The sequence below is a fragment of the Hemiscyllium ocellatum genome, chromosome 44 (genome assembly GCF_020745735.1).
Source record: "Hemiscyllium ocellatum isolate sHemOce1 chromosome 44, sHemOce1.pat.X.cur, whole genome shotgun sequence".
Lineage (NCBI taxonomy): Eukaryota > Metazoa > Chordata > Chondrichthyes > Orectolobiformes > Hemiscylliidae > Hemiscyllium > Hemiscyllium ocellatum.
In genome coordinates, this window is record NC_083444.1 from 3,011,649 (window position 1) to 3,028,669 (window position 17,021).

General features: G+C 57.4%; 1 protein-coding gene across 2 annotated transcripts; it reads right to left on the minus strand.

The window, feature by feature from the left end:
* Positions 1–203: 203 nt before the first annotated feature.
* On the minus strand, positions 204–16,444 carry LOC132835175 (serine/arginine repetitive matrix protein 1-like). Of its 2 annotated transcripts, XM_060854523.1 has the most exons (11): positions 15,162–16,444; positions 12,122–12,184; positions 11,233–11,362; positions 6,971–7,100; positions 5,766–5,868; positions 3,972–5,603; positions 2,202–2,320; positions 1,710–1,769; positions 908–1,066; positions 724–814; positions 204–414 (listed from the first exon to the last, which is right to left on the minus strand). In XM_060854523.1, the coding sequence occupies exons 1-10, from the start codon at positions 15,199–15,201 to the stop codon at positions 776–778; spliced, it is 2,475 nt and encodes an 824-aa protein (XP_060710506.1). In that variant the 5' UTR covers positions 15,202–16,444; the 3' UTR covers positions 204–414; positions 724–775. The 2 variants fall into 2 exon arrangements, with proteins under 2 accessions (XP_060710506.1, XP_060710507.1); XM_060854524.1 differs by lacking the exons at positions 204–414; positions 724–814; positions 908–1,066; positions 1,710–1,769 and having other exon boundaries at positions 2,217–2,318.
* Between the last annotated feature and the right edge of the window lie 577 nt (positions 16,445–17,021).

A 17,021-nucleotide genomic window follows, 5' to 3' on the forward strand; every position in this document is an offset into this window, starting at 1 on the left:
CTCCTTGGCATAGCTCACAAACTGGGCACCCATATCCCTGGCCGATTGCCTGGCATCAGCAGACAGGAGGACCGCTGAGAGGGCACAGACAGATGCGAGTGTGTGTGCTGGCTGTTCCAGGACTCAGACAGGTGCTGGATGGAGTCAGGAAGGAGGGGATACCAATCGTTGGCAGACACCAGCCCAAAATCCACCCAGTCAGCTTTCAAGAAAACATAATTAATTTAATTCGACACAAGGAACACTTACAGCCTCGGTTTCCAAATACAAATACAAAATAAATAGGAATCTGTTTAAAAAAAACGGAATCTGTCGTTTGTGCAGCGGGAGGGCGTGCTGCAGGGCACTTGCTGTCCACAGGAAACACAGTCACCCATCTCCTTTCAAACCCACGCTCACTGAGCGGATCGATACCTATCAGAGAGCAAAACACAGCAGTTACAACGGGGGAGTGGGGAAGGCATGGTCAGGGAGGGGAGGGTGGAGCAAGGCAAGGCAGAGGGCAAGGTGCAGACCCAGGGGCAGGTGGGATAGGGCGCAGTCAGGAAGCTGGGGGAAGAGGGGATTCCCCAGAGCCCCTGGGGCACAAGGTGTATTCCAGAGGGTTACATGACATACCGCTGACTGGCCTGGGAGACAGTGTATTCTCAGGGAATTCTCGGAGTATCAATGTGAAGGGAAGGGGAGATCGCGCAGGGCAGCAGCTAATGGTGGTTTACTCACTGCATCAGAAGGTCCTGACTCAACCAGAAACCCAGCACATTCTATGACAGTCTCAGAAGTAAGCTGCCTTGGGCATTTTCATTGGTTCATCCTGGAAATAAAAAAAAGAGGGATGATGCACACTGAAGAAAATGAGCAGGGAGTGAGTGAAGGTGGGTGAAAGGTGGAGGGGAGCGACAGTTACCATGTCCACATTCATCGAGCAGGGGCTGCTGTTCCTGGTCAGCTCTCCGTTCTCTCCAGCCGGGAAGGGCTCTCCTTTGTTGGTCTGGCCTTGCCGTAACCGTCCGTCACTCAGGGTCAGGGCCATCAGCTCCTTCCTCAGGAGCTGCAAAGCAAATTCCTGCATTTTCAAACAAACAGAGAGGATCCTCACCGTCAGTCAGGGCTTGCTCCATACACTGGGGTACAGTCACCCCCCCTCCCCACACACTGACTCTCACTGGGGTACAGTCACCCCCCTCCCCACACACTGACTCTCACTGGGGTACAGTCACCCCCCTCCCCACACACTGACTCTCACTGGGGTACAGTCACCCCCCTCCCCACACACTGACTCTCACTGGGGTACAGTCACGCACACACACACACACACACACACACGGACTCTCACTGGGATACAGCCACACACACACACACGGACTCTCACTGGGGTACAGTCCCACACCGTGTCTCACTGGTTGGTGAATTAGGAAGTGCCTCAGTGAGCGGGCACTGCATGCCACGTAGTTTGGAAGATCAAGGTTGTACTGACATGGTTCCTGGGCATCTGGCTGGCAGTAACCAGGCCGTGCCTATGACCAAGAGCAGACTGTAATTGCAGGCTCCCTTCCAGCAACAACCAGAGACAGTCTCTCCACCCAGGGGAAGAGGGAGGAGTGCTGGCTGCTCCTCCATATGGGACAGGGAGCGGACTGATCCACTGGGATCAGGCGGGAAGTTCCTGGCGTGGATCCCACTGAGCAGAGATTCTGAGCATCACTCACCTCATCCTGCTCCTCCTGGACACGTTTCGCAGCACCATACATCTTCCAGAGACCAGCTTTCTGCAGGAGCAACGCAGGAGGAGAGGGCAAAGGTCCAGAAATCGTTAATCAGTCAACAGTCCTTCCCTCACCCTAGGGTCTGGCTCCCTCTACCTTCCCATCGGCCCAGCCCGTGTCTGGCTGGTGACTGCTGGCACCCTCAGGCTGGAACACCAGCTTCCCAGCGGGCGTGATCTCACCCCCGTTACCCCCATCCCTCCCTCCTAGGGGCGTGATCTCACCCCGTTACCCTCCTCTCTTCCCCCAGGGCACGGTCTCACCCCGTTACCCCCCTCCCTCGCCCGGGGCACGGCCTCACCCCGTTACTCCCCTCCGTCCCCGGGGCACGGTCTCGCCCCGTTACCCCCCTCCCTCCCTCCCCGGGGCACGGTCTCCCAGCTCGGAGTTACTCCCCCTCAACCCCACGGTCTCCCAGTTTCCGGAATTACTCACCCTCAATTCCATCGCTTGGAGCTCTTTCAGAACCTCATCGCTGCACCAGGGGGGTGCCCCGAGCCCACTGCCGCCTCCCTGGGCAGCTTCCCACCGGCCTTTACATCCTCGCACCTCCTCTGGGGAACACAGAGACATGAGACAGGGGCGGGGGCTAAGAGGGAAGCGGGGGGGGGGGGGGGGGGGGTAGGTGTGTACGGGGAAAAGGGGTGGGGGGGGAGAGATGAAGGGGGGGGAAGAGATGAGGGGGGGGAAGAGATGAGGGGGGGGAGATGAAGGGGGGGGAGATGAAGGGGGGGGAGATGAAGGGGGGGAGATGAAGGGGGGGAATGAAGGGGGGGATGAATGGGGGAGCGGGGGGGATGAATGGGGGGGGCGGGGGATGAATGGGGGGGAAGAGATGAGGGGGGGGGAGAGATGAAGGGGGGGGAGAGATGAAGGGGGGGGAAGAGATGAAGGGGGGGGAAGAGATGAGGGGGGGGGAGATGAAGGGGGGGAGATGAAGGGGGGAGATGAAGGGGGGGGAGATGAAGGGGGGGAGATGAAGGGGGGGAGATGAAGGGGGGGGAGATGAAGGGGGGGGAGATGAAGGGGGGGGAGATGAAGGGGGGGAGATGAAGGGGGGGGAGATGAAGGGGGGGGAGATGAAGGGGGGGGAGATGAAGGGGGGGGAGATGAAGGGGGGGGAGATGAAGGGGGGGAGATGAAGGGGGGGAATGAAGGGGGGGATGAATGGGGGAGCGGGGGGGATGAATGGGGGGGGCGGGGGATGAATGGGGGGCGGGGGGGATGAATGGGGGGCGGGGGGGTTGAATGGGGGGCGGGGGGGAGATGAATGGGGGGCGGGGGGGAGATGAATGGGGGGCGGGGGGGAGATGAATGGGGGGCGGGGGGGAGATGAATGGGGGGCGGGGGGGAGATGAATGGGGGGCGGGGGGAGATGAATGGGGGGCGGGGGGGAGATGAATGGGGGGAGATGAATGGGGGGCGGGGGGAGATGAATGGGGGGCGGGGGGAGATGAATGGGGGGCGGGGGGGAGATGAATGGGGGGCGGGGGGGAGATGAATGGGGGGCGGGGGGGAGATGAATGGGGGGCGGGGGGGAGATGAATGGGGGCGGGGGGAGATGAATGGGGGGCGGGGGGGAGATGAATGGGGGGCGGGGGGGAGATGAATGGGGGGCGGGGGGGAGATGAATGGGGGGCGGGGGGGAGATGAATGGGGGGCGGGGGGGAGATGAATGGGGGGCGGGGGGGAGATGAATGCGGGGCAGGGGGGGATGAATGGGGGGCGGGGGGGATGAATGGGGGGCGGGGGGGATGAATGGGGGGCGGGGGGGTGAATGGGGGGCGGGGGGGATGAATGGGGGGCGGGGGGGGATGAATGGGGGGCGGGGGGGGATGAATGGGGGGCGGGGGGGGATGAATGGGGGGCGGGGGGGGATGAATGGGGGGCGGGGGGGGGATATGCCGAGTATCCTCGTGCCACCCTCATCTCTCCTCCCTCCCCCCGGCCCGGTATCTCCCATTCCCCCCGGCCCGGCATCCCCCCCGGCCCGGTATCCCCCTCCCTCCCCCCGGCCCGGTATCCCCCGTTCCCCCCCGGCCCGGTATCCCCCTCCCTCCCCCCGGCCCGGTATCCCCCTCCCTCCCTCCCCCCGGCCCGGTATCCCCCTCCCTCCCCCTGGCCCGGTATCCCCCTCCCTCCCTTCCCCCGGCCCGGTATCCCCCTCCCTCCCCCCGGCCCGGTAACCCTGTGCCAGCGGGGTACCTGGGTGGAGCCCGTTCTCCTGTCTGTTTGCCCGAGGGCCTGCCGGACTGTGGTTCCCTCGGTTTCTCGCTGGTCTCCCTCTGGCCCTGTCCACGCGGTCTCGTACCGAGGGAGACTCCTGCCAGTGGGGGGCCAGCCTTGGTGATGGTCCCTCTCTCCGGTGAGTGCCCGCTGGGTGAGGTCGGGGTGTCACCTGGCACCGACCGCCGCTGGAATTCCTGGCGGGATCTCTCTGTGCACCCAGACCAGCTGGTGCCCTGGGATCCTCACGGGAATCACCAACCAATGGGGAAGGTAAGGTCTGTCGGTTGTTGGGTGAGACTCTGACGGGATCCCCTTGGTCTGTTTCCGGAGAGGGATTCCCTCGGAAGGCGGGAGGTGATTGGCTGAGCTGTTTTGGGGAACCCAGATCCTTTCCTTCCCGTTTATCCAAGACGTAATCAATGATGGCATCTGCCTCTTTGGTACCCAGGCGGTACTGGAGATGGTTTCTATTGGCCAACGTGGAGTGTAATGGGCGTTTCCTCTCTTTGACAGCCAATGGGATTTGGGCATGCTTTCCCTTCTCTCCAACAGCCAATGGGGGCTGGAGCTGCTTTTGCTTGCTGGCAATCAGCCAATGGGCATCCATCCTCTTCAGATCCACTGGCCGTTGGACCGGTTTTGGCTTGCTGGCCTCTAGGCAATGGACAGGCTTGACCCTCTCATCAGCATCCAATAAGAAATGGACCTGTTTGGCTTTGACTTTGGTGCGCGGTGGGTAATGGGTGGGGCTTTCACCGGTGACCAATGGTTGAGGGGCATGCTTCTGACTGACAGCCAATGGTTGGCGAGTTTGCTGGTCATCGGCAACCAGTGGATGACGGCTCTGCCTCTTCCTGTCTCGAGCAGCCAATGGCTGATGCCCATTCGCTTCCTGCCGGCTCCCCTCCCGCTCCGTGGGATCTCGGGGAGGGTCGAGGTGATTGGCTCCAGGTCCGGTAACCAAATGGCCGAGACGATCCCGCGGGGGAGCCGATGTCCTGGTACCCCCCCGGCCTGGAGCGTGGTGGCGGAGGGGTTCCGGGCTCCTTCCGCACCGAGCCGGACGGCCATCCGCGGATCTGGCCCGGGACCGGATCTCCCCGGGGATCCGATTGTGCTTCCGACGCCTCGAATGCGACTCAGAATCGGAGGCGCCCCTCCCAGTGTGGTCGGGACCTGCTCTGGGACGGGAGATGGGGAGAATCCTGGAGGAATCGGACCCCTCGCCCACTCGTTCCGAATGGTGTTCCCGCTTCCGACCGGCTCCTTCCCTGGCTCTTTCTGCTGCCTGGAGCCCGTCAGTCCTCTTGGGATGGGGCATTGGCCTGGATCCAGGAACATCCTCACTGAGGGTCTGGAAGACCCCACCGACATGACCCAGGGTGCGCCCCGGAAACGGGCCGCTCCCCAGTTGCTCCTGGTCCCGATGAGAAACGTCGTGGCCCCTCTCCCCTGCTCCACGCTCCCAACCCCCATCGGGGCAGCCATCCCCCTCGGACCATCCAGCAATGGCCTCCAACTCACTCCACACGAGGGGCTGGCGCGACCGCGGCCGACCGTGCCGGGGAAATTCCCGCCGCATAGGGTGATCCCAGTGATCCAGTGAACCTGGCAGACAGGAGAGATAAGGAGAGAGAGTTATTCCTGAAACCCACCCTCGTCCTCCAAAGGTTTGGAAATTATAAGGGGCCAAGTGACGTTGAGGGATCCCACCCCCCCCATTCCCCATTAAACCGGGAGCCTGCAGGGTGACCGGGGAACGTTAGTTACCGTCATCGCTGGTCCCTGTCGTAGACTCCTTCCGATCCTCAGCATCCTCGCTACGTCGGCCCCTCTCTCTCCTCTCCAACCTTCGTGACCTGCTGCTGCTCACCTGCAGACCAAGGAGCAGAGTTTAAAACCAGAGTGATCTCTCACCCTGAATCCAACCACCAGTGAGGAGCAGGAGCAGGAGCAGGAATCCTCCCTAACCCAGGGCTCACTGGGACAGTGATCAGGAATCCTCCCTAACCCAGGGCTCACTGGGACAGTGATCAGGAATCCTCCCTAACCCAGGGCTCACTGGGACAGTGATCAGGAACCCTCCCTAACCCAGGCCTCACTGGGACAGGGATCAGGAATCCTCCCTAACCCAGGGCTCACTGGGACAGTGATCAGGAATCCCCCATAACCCAGGGCTCACTGGGACAGTGATCAGGAATCCTCCCTAACCCAGGGCTCACTGGGACAGCGATAGGAAGGTATAATCTGGTCCTGTCCTCTCGCACCAGCACTGTCTATCACATAGACAAGCCCAGCAGGTGCTCAGGGAGAACACATGGTCAATCCTTGCCAAAACATTATGAGCTGGGAGTGACTCTGCACATGCCCCAAAAGGCTGTGTGTTCAAGGTGCATTCCAGGGACCCGAGCACAAATCCAGACAGACTGTCCCAGTGTCAGACTGAGGTAACACACCACGACCAGAGGATCATACTGTGTACACGTTCAGAATATGGGGTCAGCACGGAGGGAGCGCCGCACTGTTGGAGGGTCGGCGCCGAGGGAGCGCCGCACTGTCGGAGGGTCGACGCTGAGTGAGCGCCGCACTGTCGGAGGGTCGGCGCCGAGCGAGCGCTGCACTGTCGGAGGGTCGGCGCCGAGGGAGCGCCGCACTGTCGGAGGGTCGGCGCCGAGCGAGCGCCGCACTGTCGGAGCAGCTGTTTGTCAGATGTGAACATGACCCTGGGGTGAGGTCCTCTTTCCGAGGTGAGCGTTGAAGATCTGAAGGCACTATTGAGGAAGGGCTGGTGAGTTTACACCCACGACCTGGGGCTAACCATTGACTCTTTAGCTAATTGTCCTAAAAACAGGTGAACAGGTTCATGGGCACACCAGAATCTTTGGGATTCAGCCATACACAAACAGGCTGCTGATATTGCCGATGTTGACATGTCCTGAAGTTGGGGATGGTGCTACAGAATTCTAGAGTCTGACCTCGAGCACTCCGGCCCCAGTGGCTGCTGATAATCTCCCCTCTGTGTGCAGGAGCCTCCGATGGTGTCCGGTTTCCTTTTGCTGTTGTTCCTCCTGGATTGTCTGGGGATAATCACTCTCCAAGTTCTGACTGTCCAGGGAAAAAGGCATGGGTTAAAATTCCCTCATGGCCCACAGAGACGACACTGAGCTCGAGGGAGATCGCTGTGCCCCTCACAGTGGAAGGGCTGTGTGCTGTTTCCCGGGTGACCACTGTAGAAAGTCACCAAGGCTCCTTCCAAACCCATCACCACTTCCGTCTCGAAGGACGTGGGCAGCAGATCCGTGGGAACGGCACTCCCTGAGAGCTCCGCTCCGAAACACGCACCATCCTGACATAAAATCCAGGAGCAGGAGTAGGCCGTCTGGCCCTTCCAACCTGCTCCCCCATTTCATAAGATCATGGTCGATCTCTTCATGGCCTCAGCTCCACTTACCCGCCCTCTCACCATATCCCTTCACTCCTTTATTGTTCAAAATAAAAATCTACCTTAGCTTTAAAAACATTTACTGAAGTAGGGTTCAACGACTTCACTGGGCAAGGAACTCTCTGGGTGAGTATGTTCCTTCTCAATTCAATCTGAAATCTGCTCCCTTGAATCTGGAGGCAATTGCCCTAGTTTCACTGCTTCTCTACTCCTACCTTATCGATTCCCTTCATAATTTTATATGTTTCTGTAAGATTCCCCCTCATTTTTAGATTAGATTAGATTACTTACAGGCCCCTTGGCCCACCAAGTCCCTCTGAAGAGCAACTCACCCATACCCCTATACCTAACACTAGGGCAATTTAGCGTGACCAAGTGACCTAACCTGCACATTTTTGGACTGTAGGAGTAAGCCAGACGAAACCCACGCAGACACGGGGAGAACGCGCAAACTCCACAAAGACAGTCACCCGAGGCGGGAATTGAACCCGGGTCTGTGGCGCTGTGAGGCAGCAGTGCTAACCACTGTGCCACCATGAATTCCAATGAATATAATCCCAGTCTGCTCAACCTCTCCTCATAAGCCAACCCCCTCAGCTCCCAGAATCAACCTAGTGAACCCCCTCTCTGCACCTTCTCCAGCACCAGTACATCATTTCTCAAGTAAGGAGACCAAATCTGCACAGCGAACTCTAGGTGTGGCCTGACCAGCACCTTGTACAGCTGTAACATTACCTCTCTGCTTTTAAACTCAACCCCTTTAGCAATGAAGGACAAAATTCCATTTGTCTTCCTAATTACTTGTTGTATCTGCAGACCAACCTTCTGTGGTACATGCACAAGGACACCCAGGTCCCTCTGCACAGCAGCATGCTGCAAAGTTTTACCATTCAAGTAATAATCTGTTTTACTGTTACCCCTACCAAAAAGTATGACTTCACATTTACTAACGTTGTATTCCATCTGCCAGACCTTTGCCCACTCACTCAATATATCTATGTTCCTGTACAAAGTTTCACAGTCCCCTGCACACTTTGCTCTGCCACGCGTCTTCATGTCATCGACAAATTTTGACACCGTATGTGTGGTCCCCAATTCCAAATCATCTATATAACTTATAAATAATCGTGGTCCCAACACCGATCCCTGAGGCACACCACTAGTAACTGATTGATTGCCATCCAGGATCGCACTCATTTATCCCCACTCTTTGCTTTCCGTCAGTCAACCAATCCTCTATCACGCTAATATTCTATCCCTAGCACCATGCACCGTTATCTTATGCAGCAGCTTTATGTGTGGCACCTTGTCAAAGGCCTTTTGGAAATCTAGGTACACCACCTCCACTGGTTAGCCACCTTGCTTGAAATGTCTTCATAGAATTCCAAAAGTTTTGTGAAGCATGACCTGCCCTCATGAACCTATGTGGCATCTGTATAATGGGACAATTTTTATTGAGATGCCTTGCTAGTTCTTCCTTGATAATAGACTCAAGCATCTTCCCCACTACAGATGTTAAGCTCACTGGTCAATAATTCCCCACGTTTTGTCTCCTTTCCTTTTAAACAGTGGTGTCACATTTGCTATTTTCCAATCTGTTGGAACTGCCCCAGAGTCCAGTGAATGTTGGAAAATTACCACCAGTCCATCTGCTATTTCTCCTGCCATTTCTTTTCATACCCTGGGATGCATTCCATCAGGGCTAGGAGATTTATCTATCCTCAGATCCATTAGCTTATCCAACACTAGCTCTTTCGAAATAATGATTATTTCCAGGTCCTCATCTACCTTAATCTCTTCATCACTTACTGGCATGTTATTAGTATCCTCCACTGTGAAGACCGATGCAAAGCACCTGTTCAATACCTCAGCCATTTCATCATATCCCATAACTAACTGCACTTTCTCATCCTCTAACGGACCAACATTTAGATTAGATTAGATTAGATTCCCTACAGTGTGGAAACAGGCCCTTCAGCCCAACAAGTCCACACTGACTCTCCAAAAAGCAACGCACCCAGACCCATACCCCTACATTTGCCCCTTCACCTAACACTATGTGACAATTGCCCAAGGCCACTCCACCCTGACCTGCACATCTTTGTGATTGTGGGAGGAAACCGGAGCACCCAGAGGAAACCCACGCAGACACGGGGAGAACGTGCAAACTCCACACAGTCAGTCGCCTGAGGCAGGGATTGAACCTGGGTCCCCTGGCGCTGTGAGGCAGCAGTGCTAACCACTGAGCCGCAGTGCCGCCCCATTTACTTTCACCACTCTTCATGTTTTTATATATAACTTTTGCGATCGGTCTTTATAATTCGGTGCTAGTTTTTTTTCCTCATGTTGGATCTTACTTTTCTTTATAGCCGTTTTTGTGGCTTTCTGTTGACCTTTAAAGTTTTCCCAACCTTCTCGTTTTCCACTGATCTTGGCCACTGTATCTGCTTCCTCTCGCACTTTGATAGTCTCCCTTGTTTCCTTCACCACCCGTGGCAGATTATCCCTTTTCTTACACTCCTTCCTTTTCACTGGAATATACTTTTGCCGAGCACTTTGAAAAAATACTTGGAAAGTCCTCCACTGCTCGTCAACTATTCCTCCACAAAATCTTTCTTTCCAGTCTACTTTAGCCAAGACCTCCCTCATTCTAATGCGGTGCCCCTTGTTTAAGCACAGGACCTTGGTATTGGATTTTTATCGTCACGCTCTCCATCTGTATTCTAAATTCAATCATACTGTGATCGCGCCATCCAAGAAGATCCCTTACTGTAATAATTATTCCCGCCGCATGACACAGGACCAGATCTGGGAAAGCTTGCTTCATCGGTTCCATTACATACTCTTCAAGAAAACTGTCACAGGCGCACTCAATGAGCTCCTCCCCAAAGCTACCCTGACTGAGCTGGTTCGACCAATCAACATGCAGGTTTCACAAGGAGAATCCCAGAACCCGGCAGCTGAAGGCACAGCCCCACAATGGGGGAGCGATGGGAATCACAGGATGGTCAAGGGGCTGGAATTGAAGGGGGTTACAGAGATAGGGAGGGGGTTACAGAGATAGGGAGGGGGTGTAGGGGCTGGAGGGGGTTACAGAGATAGGGAGGGGGTGGAGGGGGTTACAGAGATAGGGAGGGGGTGTAGGGGCTGGGGGGGTTACAGAGATAGGGAGGGGGTGGAGGGGGTTACAGAGATAGGGAGGGGTGTAGAGGCTGGAGGGGGTTACAGAGATAGGGAGGGGGTGTAGGGGCTGGAGGGGGTTACAGAGATAGGGAGGGGGTGTAGGGGCTGGAGAGTTACAGAGATAGGGAGGGGGTGTAGGGGCTGGAGGGGGTCACAGAGATAGGGAGGTGGATGTAGGGGCTGGAGGGGGTTACAGAGATAGGGAGGTGGATGTAGGGGCTGGAGGGGGTTACAGAGATAGGGAGGAGGTGTAGGGTCTGGAGGGGGTTACAGAGATAGGGAGGGGGTGTGGGGGGGGGGGTGTGGGGGGGAGGGGGGGGGAGGTGTCAATAATTGAATTTTAAGGAATCAGAATCTTGAGGAAGGCCCTAATGGGCTGACTGGCCTCTTCCTTCCCACCGGAGGAGGAGGAACAAGTGGGAGCACAGGAAGACAACCGAGTTCAAAAGGCCCCTGGATTGTGCAGGGTTTGTTCCTCGTGCTGACTGAGTCATAGCGCGGCCATGGCTACTCAATACAGGGAGGAAGCAGAGCCTGGTGTCTGCAGTCAGCAATGGCCCTGTCCCTCCCTCCCTGTGCTGTTCCCTCCTCTCTCCATTGCCCAAGTCTCACATGTATTTGTGCAGCTTCCATCGGAGTTGCCTGCTCCTCTCATCCTCCTGCTCCTGCAGTTTTCTTGCCAGCTCGAGATTGTGGCGAACCCCCTGGCTCTTCAGCTTGTTGGCAGAGAGATGCTGCTGAACTGCAATAGGATTCAGAGAGGGAAGTAAATCACTGAGATTACTGAAACAGACAGATAGACAGACACACACCCAGATTCACCCCCAGACCCAGACATAACCAGCCACACACACTGATCCAGGCAGAGACACCTACACCCGACTACAGACGTAACCACACAGACACTCATACTTCGAAACAGGCACTCCCCAACACAGACCCCAACTCCGTGTACATTCACAGTCCCGCACTCTCCCAGCCCCCAAAACAGGCATGAACACCAGCACAAACACACACACCTCAATACAAGCATTAATCACACCCTCAAGTATCCACACCCTGACACAGGCATCAATACACACCCACATTCCACCACACCCACAATACAGGCCTAAATACGACAGTGGCGTCAACGATGATGCATGCTGATACAGGCGTGTCACTCCTGTACATTGATACAGGCATAAACAGGTGGAAACGCAAACATGCACTGACCTCATCACAGGCATAACCGATACAGGCACACAGATTGCCTGCATAGGCACAGACAGGAAGAGGAGATAAGAGTGATCTGATACAGGCAGTCCTGATGAAGGGCTTATGCCTGAAACGTCGAATCCCCTGTTCCTTGGATACTGCCTGACCTGCTGCGCTTTTCCAGCAACACATTTTCAGCTCTGATACAGGCATACCCAGGCACTAATATACAGCAAGACAACACAGGCAGGCACAGAGACAGGTAGACGTACACATCTCAGTCTGCACACAACCCCATACTCACTCTCTTGCTCCTGGAGCACATGGGCCACTGTTTGATCTTCCAGGACCTGGAATTTTTGGCACACTGCAAGTGGAAAAGACAGGAATGGACTAATGCTGGAATTCAGGTTCAGCTTCTGGAAGTCAACACAAAGGTAGATCGCAGCACAGGCCTGAGGAGGGTGACCCCTCCGGTCACAGCTCATTCAAACAATCACGCCCCCCCCCCCCCCCCCCCCCCATCCTGACAGGGAAGCACCGAGCAACACAACAGCTCAACTACAGCTCAACTACAGTCAGCAACAGGGAAGAAACCTTCAGTTTCTCAACGCTGTTTTCAAATATCCCCCCCCCCCCCCTCCCTCCGTCACCTCCTCCAGCCCCTACACCCCCCTCCCTCCCCCCCCCCCCCCCTCCCTCCGTCACCTCCTCCAGCCCCTACACCCCCCTCCCTCCGTCACCTCCTCCAGCCCCTACACCCCCCTCCCTCCCTCCCTCCGTCACCTCCTCCAGCCCCTACACCCCCCTCCCTCCCTCCCTCCGTCACCTCCTCCAGCCCCTACACCCCCCTCCCTCCCTATCTCCGTCACCTCCTCCAGCCCCTACCTCCGTCACCTCCCTCCCTCCCTACCTCCGTCACCTCCTCCAGCCCCTACACCCCCCTCCCTCCCTCCGTCACCTCCTCCAGCCCCTACACCCCCCTCCCTCCCTCCGTCACCTCCTCCAGCCCCTACACCCCCCTCCCTCCCTACCTCCGTCACCTCCTCCAGCCCCTACACCCCCCTCCCTCCCTACCTCCGTCACCTCCTCCAGCCCCTACACCCCCCTCCCTCCCTACCTCCGTCACCTCCTCCAGCCCCTACACCCCCCTCCCTCCCTACCTCCGTCACCTCCTCCAGCCCCTACACCCCCCTCCCTCCCTACCTCCGTCACCTCCTCCAGCCCCTACACCCCCCTCCCTCCCTACCTCCGTCACCTCCTCCAGCCCCTACACCCCCCTCCCTCCCAATCTCCGTCACCTCCTCCAGCCCCTACACCTCCCTCCCTCCCTACCTCCGTCACCTCCTCCAGCCCCTACACCCCCCCTCCCTCCCAATCTCCGTCACCTCCTCCAGCCCCTACACCCCCCTCCCTCCCAATCTCCGTCACCACCTCCAGCCCCTACACCTCCCTCCCTACCTCCGTCACCTCCTCCAGCCCCTACACCCCCCTCCCTCCCAATCGCCGTCACCTCCTCCAGCCCCTACACCCCCTCCCTCCCAATCTCCGTCACCTCCTCCAGCCCCTACACCCCCCTCCCTCCCTATCTCCGTCACCTCCTCCAGCCCCTACACCGCCCTCCCTCCCAATCTCCGTCACCACCTCCAGCCCCTACACCTCCCTCCCTACCTCCGTCACCTCCTCCAGCCCCTACACCCCCCTCCCTCCCAATCTCCGTCACCTCCTCCAGCCCCTACACCCCCTCCCTCCCTATCTCCGTCACCTCCTCCAGCCCCTACACCCCCCTCCCTCCCAATCTCCGTCACCTCCTCCAGCCCCTACACCGCCCTCCCTCCCAATCTCCGTCACCACCTCCAGCCCCTACACCTCCCTCCCTACCTCCGTCACCTCCTCCAGCCCCTACACCCCCCTCCCTCCCAATCTCCGTCACCTCCTCCAGCCCCTACACCCCCCTCCCTCCCAATCTCCGTCACCTTCTCCAGCCCCTACACCCCCCTCCCTCCCAATCTCCGTCACCTCCTCCAGCCCCTACACCCCCCTCCCTCCCAATCTCCGTCACCACCTCCAGCCCCTACACCTCCCTCCCTACCTCCGTCACCTCCTCCAGCCCCTACACCCCCCCTCCCTCCCTCCCTCCATCACCTCCTCCAGCCCCTACACCCCCCTCCCTCCCAATCTCCGTCACCTTCTCCAGCCCCTACACCCCCCTCCCTCCCTACCTCCGTCACCTCCTCCAGCCCCTACACCCCCCTCCCTCCCAATCGCCGTCACCTCCTCCAGCCCCTACACCCCCCTCCCTCCCAATCTCCGTCACCTCCTCCAGCCCCTACACCCCCCTCCCTCCCAATCGCCGTCACCTCCTCCAGCCCCTACACCCCCCTCCCTCCCAATCGCCGTCACCTCCTCCAGCCCCTACACCCCCCTCCCTCCCTACCTCCGTCACCTCCTCCAGCCCCTACACCCCCCTCCCTCCCAATCGCCGTCACCTCCTCCAGCCCCTACACCCCCCTCCCTCCCAATCTCCGTCACCACCTCCAGCCCCTACACCTCCCTCCCTACCTCCGTCACCTCCTCCAGCCCCTACACCTCCCTCCCTCCCTCCATCACCTCCTCCAGCCCCTACACCCCCCTCCCTCCCAATCTCCGTCACCTCCTCCAGCCCCTACACCCCCTCCCTCCCAATCTCCGTCACCTCCTCCAGCCCCTACACCCCCCTCCCTCCCTACCTCCGTCACCTCCTCCAGCCCCTACACCCCCCTCCCTCCCAATCGCCGTCACCTCCTCCAGCCCCTACACCCCCCTCCCTCCCAATCTCCGTCACCTCCTCCAGCCCCTACACCCCCCTCCCTCCCAATCGCCGTCACCTCCTCCAGCCCCTACACCCCCCCTCCCTCCCTATCTCCGTCACCTCCTCCAGCCCCTACACCCCCCTCCCTCCCTATCTCCGTCACCTCCTCCAGCCCCTACATCCCCTCCCTCCCTACCTCCGTCACCTCCTCCAGCCCCTACACCCCTGCCTCCCTCTGTAACCCCCTCCAATTCCAGCGACTTGACCATTCCCCGATTCCCATCGCTCCCCCATGGCGGGCCGTGCTTTCAGCTGTCTGGCCCCCAGGCTCTGGAACTCTCTCTCTTTCTTTAGATACTTTCCTTAGAAAATCAACCTCTTGTCTTGCTGTCTCTAAATGGGAAGCTTTACTATGTTGACAGCTACATAAATACATGTCATTGTTAATGAGTAAAAACATTTTAAATGAAATAGTTGGTTTGTATTGAACTTCATCCACCGATCCCAAGATTCCCTGCAAATCTTTGTTGTCGATTTAAAGTTAAATTCTTACCGTCTTGGACTCGATTCTGTCCCATCTCCCCATCCTCCATCAAGTCCTGATAGCCACCAAGGGATTAACAGGAAGGTGAGGGCTCATTGCATGGTGACAGTCTGTCCAATCAATACTGATCAGATAGCCTGTATCAACTTCACAGAACTCACCACCCTAGTCTCAGTCAAATGACCTGAAAGACCGAAGGGGTCACCAACACTAATAACAATTCAGTCAGTTATGTTTCCTGTAGTTTATAGTAAGGTTAGGTTAATGCATAGTTAAGTGACCAAATGCTCAGTTACTGGCATTCAGTTGGAGTTACTGAAGTTAGTATTTTCTTGATTGGGTTACTACATTTCAAGAAGTTACTGCAGCTGAGGGTTGGTTAGTCACTGCAAGTTAGTGTCACTGGCTATATTCCATTTTGCACTTTATTGCTGTAGATTATTGATTCACATTCCAGCATCAAGAGATCAATCATTCATGATTAGTCACCAGAGTTTGATCAGTTACGACAACTTAATAACTCAGAATTAATTTTAACAGCTTGATAAGTTAGTCAATAATATCTCCCAGCAGGTTAGTGAATAGTTACTGTCACTAAAAACTGGCTTGGTTAATTCTAGTTTAATGAAGAATTCCAACAATAAAGTAACTAAATGGTTCCAATCCTTTGATTTGTCAGTGATTTCATGATTGGTTACTTCGATCCAAAGGTTTAGTGACAAACTCCAGTCACTTGCTAGGTTCCAGCAGTTTGATCGGTTCCACTAGTTGAGCGATTAGTTAGTGATGAAAATGTGTTGCTGGAAAGGCGCAGCATCCAAGGAGCAGGAGAGTCGACATTACGGGCATGAGCCCTTCTTCAGGAAAGATTAGTTAGTGATGCCAAGCTGTAGTTTAACAGTTAGTTAGTTAGTTAGTTGGTTAGTGTTGAATTAGTGACAGTGGAAGGTAAATGAGGAGGAGGGGGGTGATTGGGAAACATTTCTCTCTCTGTGTCCACACAGAGGCTGCTGTCTTCTCCAGGTAACTCCAGGTTTGTAGTTACTTTCAGGGCTGTTTTTGTAGCTGGTATCCCCCTGGCTGGCTCAGCTCCCCAGGGTCCACTGAGGGGAAACCTGTTGCTGCCGGCTAAGGGCGGGTTCCTGCCGTGGATCCGACGCCGAGGCCCTGGCCCTGCTCCTGCTCCTGCTCCTGCTCCTGCTCCTTCCCGTGTCCCAGGGCCGGCTTCCTCGCTGTCTCCGCACCAACCCCTCGGTGTCTGCCTGAGGCCTCTCACTCCGAGCCTGAGCGTAGGCCTCACCTGCGCGAGGGGCGGGGCGGTTATGAGGGGGCGGGGCTATTATAATTCGGCGGGACAGGTATCAGGAGACGTCGCTGTGGCGGGGGCGGGGCTGGTATCATGGGGCGGGGCGGTTATGAGGGGGCGGGGCTATTATAATTCGGCGGGACAGGTATCAGGAGACGGCGCTGTGGCGTGGGCGGGGCTGGTACCATGGGGCGGGGCGGTTATGAGGAGGCGGGGCTATTATAATTCGGCGGGACAGGTGTCAGGAGACGGCGCTGTGGCGGGGGCGGGGCTGGTATCACGCGACGGGGTAGCTGTGAGGAGATGGGGCGGGGCTGGAATGAAGGGGCGGGGTTATTATAATCCGGCGGGACAGGTGTCAGGAGACGGCGCTGTGGCGGGGGCGGGGCTGGTATCATGGGGCGGGGCGGTTATGAGGAGGCGGAGCAGGTATAAAGGGGCGGGGCTAGTATCAGGGAACGAGCGGAACGAGGTTTGTGGCAGTTATGAGGGGGCGGGGCTAGTATAACAGGGCGGGTCAGATATCAGGGCACGGGGCGGGGTTAGTTTGAGGGGGCGGGGCT

Bases quoted from the DNA above. Each gene is read 5' to 3' on its own strand.
- LOC132835175 (XM_060854523.1), bottom strand. From the start codon at position 15,201: ATGGAGGATGGGGAGATGGGACAGAATCGAGTCCAAGACG. The intron at 5,869-6,970 runs GTCAGACTCTAG...CTTGGTCTGCAG, and splicing joins CTGGGGCCGGAGTGCTCGAG to GTGAGCAGCAGCAGGTCACG. The intron at 5,604-5,765 runs GTAACTAACGTT...CCTGTCTGCCAG, and splicing joins GACAGGGACCAGCGATGACG to GTTCACTGGATCACTGGGAT.